This window comes from Dipteris shenzhenensis, chromosome 10 (genome assembly GCF_047967505.1).
Source record: "Dipteris shenzhenensis isolate YYH24624 ecotype China chromosome 10, Dip_SZ_1.0, whole genome shotgun sequence".
Taxonomy (NCBI): domain Eukaryota; kingdom Viridiplantae; phylum Streptophyta; class Polypodiopsida; order Gleicheniales; family Dipteridaceae; genus Dipteris; species Dipteris shenzhenensis.
Window position 1 is genome coordinate 6215761 of NC_141605.1, and position 6186 is coordinate 6221946.

At 39.4% G+C, this 6186-nt stretch overlaps 1 protein-coding gene across 1 annotated transcript; it reads right to left on the bottom strand.

Annotated features, from left to right (window-relative positions):
* Positions 1-4966: 4966 nt before the first annotated feature.
* On the bottom strand, positions 4967-5823 carry LOC147897326 (uncharacterized). Its single transcript, XM_087380923.1, has 2 exons — positions 5716-5823; positions 4967-5610 (listed from the first exon to the last, which is right to left on the bottom strand). The coding sequence occupies exons 1-2, from the start codon at positions 5778-5780 to the stop codon at positions 5196-5198; spliced, it is 480 nt and encodes a 159-aa protein (XP_087237049.1). The 5' UTR covers positions 5781-5823; the 3' UTR covers positions 4967-5195.
* Positions 5824-6186: the final 363 nt, after the last annotated feature.

Below are 6186 nucleotides of genomic sequence, written 5' to 3' on the forward strand. Positions count from 1 at the left end.
ATCATTGAAACTATCTTTTGCGTTTTCTCTGTGTCTGCTCCACCTTTCTCTAATTTATTTTAGGGAAAGCTTCTCCATACTTGGGCTATCTTGTGTTGAAATCTGAGTAGCAATGGTTGCATATTCAAGGAGAACAGACCCAAAAACTAGTCGATTTTGATGACGCTCCAGCCAACAATATCGCATGCCCTTTTGCCCAACCTCTGTGCTGGATCTTCTCTGGTATATGAGCTTTCTTTTGCTTTAAAAAGCCCTGTTTTCAGGAGATACAAGCCCTCCAATTTCAGACCTCTGTTTTGGACAGTTTTGACAAGGTTGTGAGTTTGATGCTACATTAGATGCTACTTTAGCATTTCTAAGGTTTTAAAGTATTGAAAAGCATCAGTACAACTGTGGCTACAACTTTCTTTCAAGTTGCTATACCTCGATTTGCTTGGAATACTTTCATTTAACCACCTCTATGAAGCATGCAAGTGAAAACATCATTTCCATTATGTTTTATAGTATGGAATTTGGTTGCAAGACTTTGCTATTCTAAATGCTTGTATTTTGAAGCTCTTTCTAGCCCTGTAAGAGAGTAGACACTGCCCATTCTGGGTTAGACCCTCTCATGGCTACCATCTTGAATATGGATAAGTTCAATGGTAAAGGCTTTCACACATGGCAGATGAAGGTTAAGTTTGCATTGATGAGGGAAAACCTCTGGGGGCTTGTCAAACCGGCTTCAACTTCTTCTTCAACAGCCTCTAATGCTGGAGAATCCTCAGCTTCGACACACCCGGCAAGAGATCTTGCTAGAGAGGAGAAGGCCTATGGCATCATTGCTCTTGCCTTAGGAGATGACTATATTCATCACATCTCTGACTTAGAGTCTCCTTCGGAAGCTTGGCAGAAGCTTGACATTATTTTTGGTGCTAGCTCTCACATCTCAAAATTGTCACTTAAGATTGCTTTCTTTGAATTGAAGATGGTTAGTGGCACTCCTCTGGTTGCCCATGTCAATTTTATGCAAAGTCTCATGACTAAACTTGCTTCTATCAACTCTCCAATCACTACAGATGATGCAATGGCAGTGTTGCTCAAGAGTATGCCTAAAGATTATGATGATGTTGTTACCACTTTGAAAAATCTTCCTAATCCTAATTTTGAAGGTCTTATTTTTGCTCTTCAAGAAGAAGAAAGGCACATGGAACTCCGGACAGGCAATGACACAACCTATTCCATAAAAATCCAGAAGGGCAAGTTTTCACCTTGCAAACATTGTGGGAAGACTAATCACCTCTCAAAAGATTGCTTCAAGATCAATCCATGCAAACACTGTGGCAAAAACAATCAACATGAAAAGTTTTGTAGAGCCAAAAAGGAAGCAACTACAAAGTCAGAAACTGCCAATCTACTTTCAGTTGATGTACCTCCACAAGATGAGGCATCCTATGAAGATTATGCTTTTTGAATCATCTCCATATATGCTCCAGATCTCCCTTTTTTATGTTGAGTCAAGGTACTCAGCTTGGATAGTCCTCCAAAATGAATGAAATAAACTATTATGTTTTGTAAACACCTCGGGTCACCATATGATGTAGGCCATGTGTATGTGTTTTGCTCCATGGTACCTCCTACAGACATTGTGTGCATGTACATGCAGGGGAGATAACCATTGGAAGGTCTTTTGTATCCCTTTTGTTTACTTCACACCCTTGGGAACCCCTTGCTAGCATGAGAACCTAGCCATAGATTTATCCTTGACCACCATGAGATGGCATGAGACTATGAGACTAGATGTATCCTTGACATAGCCTAAGGCATTCCCTTGAGGGGGGGTATGATGGGATATCTCAAGTGTATGCCCTAGGTACACCTTGGTTTCTAAGTGTGTGTGCTAGAGGCACAGTTAGGTGCCCATAAGCATTGTTAGGTGGTGGTAGAAGCCACATAGGATGATTGAGAGAATCTAGGAGCAAATTGAGGAGATGATTGTGGAGCTCAGAGGTCATCAGTGATGTCAGTGATCATGTAAGAGGTGCCTACTTAAGGACCTCACCTTTCTTCATTCTATAAGCGAGAATTCTCAGTTTGTGTTCACTCCATGCTTTCCTTTCGGTTCACCAACACTCTTTATCTATTCTGTTTAAAGGACAACCTTTTTTGGTTACCTCCATCTATGCCCCTAATAGTTATTATGAAAGAAAGAGCAATTGGGAATCTCTAGATGCTGTAGGGGAAAGTGGCTTCATTCTTGGTGATTTCAACATGGTGGAAATAGTCAAGGAAAGGTGGATGGAAAAAGGGTCAGTAATTAAAGGTTTAGAAAGAGATGCTTGGGAAAACTTGAAAGAGCAGTTGCATTTGGTTGACACAGGCAAAGAGGGCATCTTTACGTGGCGCAAATAGCCATACATGCTACAATAAAAGAGAAAGAAGACTAGACAGAATCTACTTATCTCAAGATTTGTTGAGTGAGGTGTCCAGTATTACTGAATGAACCCATCCCACTATTTTCCTTTCAAACCATAAGCATATCTCCCTACAATGCAATTTTGGGATGCAGAGACCTTCTTCATGGTTTAAAGCGAATCCTAACCTTTTCTACCTTAAAATTGTTCAGGAAAGGATTACAAATATTTCGGATTCCTACTTCTTTAAGCTAAGGCCTACTGAGGTCTCCTGGCTAGAATGCAAGGTAGGCATAATAGGGCTAAAATCTAAGCTTGCAGAATGGATAAAATCAGAGCGAATATCAGTGATTTAGAGAGGGATGCCAGGATAAGGAATTATGCTTGGAGAGCATCAGGAACCCTTTTCTATGGGCATAATATTCAATTAAGGGAGACTTATCTGAAATTTATTGGAGGGATTTTTGGGCATTATCAGCTTCTTTGAACTTGCCAAAATATTTTCTTCCATGGGTGGTCTCAAGAAATTACCTCCCTAAGTTTGTTGCTTTCCTCTTCTCAAAAATAGAATTCCCCATAAATAAGACTATCCTTGACTTAGCAAAGCCTTCATCGTGAAAGTCCTCCACTGAAACATCACCTTTCTAATCGAACCCATAGAGTTGACACAATTTTTGAAAGCACTAGAAACAAAGACAGGCCTCTACCAATTCAACATACCCACTTTTAGACCTAGTGTTATCATCAATGAGGACGTGGGAGTGAGTAATTTGAAAATTTATGTTGACCATATGGTTCTTGAAGCAAAGCTTTGATGTCCTACCTTTATTTCTAAAAATGAGAACCTGAAGTGAGGAATTTGAAAACTTATATTCAGCATATGATTCTTGAAGTAGTGGTTTCATGCCCTACCTTTATTCCTCAAAATTTGTTCTTTGCAATGTCTTTTGCTACTACTTGAAACTATTCATATCAGCTATTTCAAATATTGGTACCATGGTAACCTAAGCTTCAAGAGTATATGCTTTTGTGTTTTGTAAACTACTATATTCAATGAGAGATTTAATGTTGATTGTGGAGTTGATGAGAAGTTTTTCTTGCATTAGAGATGGATAAATCTTTCATAAACACCCCATTCTAGGATTGTCTTACATTAGAAACTATCCACACTTGCTTGACCAACAATCAAGTAGATAGTACAATTAGCATGTATCTGCATCCAACTCCACCCATCCATCCCACCTTGTGCCTCTTGTTCCAAGCTCTTGTCCTTTTCTTCGAATCTAGCACCTATGTACAATAGGCTAATTTTCTTACATATTTTTGAGTTTCATCATTGCACATGCTCTTTCGTAGTTTGTTTAGTCATGGTGTTCTATACCTCACTAATAATTGAACTCATTCAACAAAAATGTGTGTTTGTTGTGCTCGGTAGGAATTCATTCAAACATAATCGCTATCAATAAAAGGAGTATAGGAGCAAAACATTACAAGTAAACTTTCAAGATCTGGACTACATAAAGCAAAAGGTAAAGCTAAGCAAAAATATAGGAGAAAGTAGAGATGGAAACAAATCTAAAATAAAAGATGATGAGGGAGGGACACGCTCTCGCATTTTATAAATAATAGGAGAGGAAGTGTGCCACGTCTCCCCCTTTTCATGTATGGATTTTCTTTTCCTATTTTACAAATTTCTCACTTTTCTCACTTTCTTAAAATTTCAAATTTTCTTATTAAAAGTCAAAACAAATTCCTATTGAATAAATAGAGTTTTATTTTTATAAAGTGTTCAAACTTAAATATATGATTGTACTTAATCAGCCCAGTCTTTCTAATGTTGTTTTGGATGTTGGTGAGCGAGAGGTAGGGAATCCAAAGAAACAACTATGGTAAATGCATAATCGACAGACAATAACGCCATTATTCAATAATCGTACTCCAGCTCATAATATCTCAAAGGTCATATTGATGATTGAACTCACAAGCTCATGCGAATAATCCCTTATACATGTATTTATGAAGCTTGAATTTCCCAAAAAAATCCGATCTTAAGCACTACCCTTGATATTTGCAGGAGGATCCCGCCCGATGGACCTCATGTTGTGTCTAATCTCTGAAACTTTCTACCTCCTTTTTAAAAATGCTAAAATTCAGAATGTATTCCAAATTAGCAATTATGTGCTCTATAACGAAGTAAAACTATAGTACGTCCGATTCAATCAATAAAAGGTGGAACGAGATGCAAGCCTATAAGTAATGCAACAAGATGAGTTTCTCATTATGTGCTTGTAACAAAAAAAAAAGGATATAAAAGATTGGGATTAGAACTCTATTTGAAATCATTGAGGAGAAAAGATCAAGGTTTAAAAAAGTTCAACCAACTCATATTGGAGAGCTACTCTTGATCCAAATGCAAGTAGGACTTCATGCGCTACTAGTTTACAATTACACAAGAGGAAAATCTTAGCCCAAACATGATTAAGGCATATCACCCAAATATGATTAAGGCATATCATTTACAGGAAAACTTCCCAATGCGTGAGACTCTTCTTAGAGATAACGAAAAACCTCTTGAGGTGATCCAAGAATTCGTGGGCGAACATGCGAAGCATACTCATGCAACATCCATGATGATAACCCACTGAAGAAGGAAAGAGATGAAAGAAAGGACATCGCGTACATAGAGTCGTCTAGAAAATTATTTACAAACTCCTTTATGTACAGACGCATTTAGAGCTTCAACAGCAAATCATGTGGATTGTATGTTTGTTTGACAATTGAAAGAACAGGCTTGCGTTCAACCTAGAGAGGATCTTTGCGCTTCCTGTTAACTTTCTTCTCGGGCCCTTTCATGACAGACAACGATCCACCTTCTCCGCGACTGTACAGATCTGCCAATAATCTGGACCGAGGCCTCACTCGTTCATCGAAATCTAATAAATTCAAAGGATCATACCCGGCGTCGTTGGAAATCTTCGATGTGGGCTCGCAGTGGTGTGATTTATCGGGTCGTTCCATTGCGTACAAAGCCATGAAGCTGTCGACATCTTGTGACTGCGAGCACTCACGAAGCCGAAGCTTGAGAAGCTCAGCAAGCTGCTGGACGGCCATCTTTTCTGCTTCTGAGGAGGTGGGGTCGTCCCAGGCAAGAGAAATACTGGAGCAATCCCCTGCGAGGAGGGGGTGCGATGTTTTCCAGGGTGCGGTGAAAGCCTCACTGCGAGGACAAAGAGACAGAAAATTCACACCAAGGGGCGTTATGACAAAGTACGCTAGAATCCAAGGATCAATGGGCTACGAGAGTGTGAAGGAAATTGCTTACCTGGGGTAAGGAAGCGGGGGTGGAGGAGGGGAGGTGAAGAGAGCAAGGCACAAACCGCTGATCATCGTCGTGATGCGCACGCGTAGTTGAAGACGATGAAGATGAATGAAAGAGGCTCCTCTGAAACACGACAAGTAGCCGTGGCTTTAAATACACCGTTCGATCCATTCATCAACGGCCCACATCTCCACATCCCATTCCAATTCCTAGGTGCTCCCACCAAATTCCTCTCCCAAATTTTGATCTTTGTATGCGAGTAAGTCCATTACTTTGTATTTGATCTTGTGGGCGAGACTAATCTTATGACAAATTTACAAAATTTAAAGATTCTTCAAATTGGTGTACTCTTTACTTTTAAAGATTCGTTCAAGTAGATTTTAGTGTCGAGAGAAAAGTTAAACCTTCTTTATGAGATGTACCTCCTTTCCACATGCTAATGAATCAACATACAATGCAACTTCATTTTGGTAC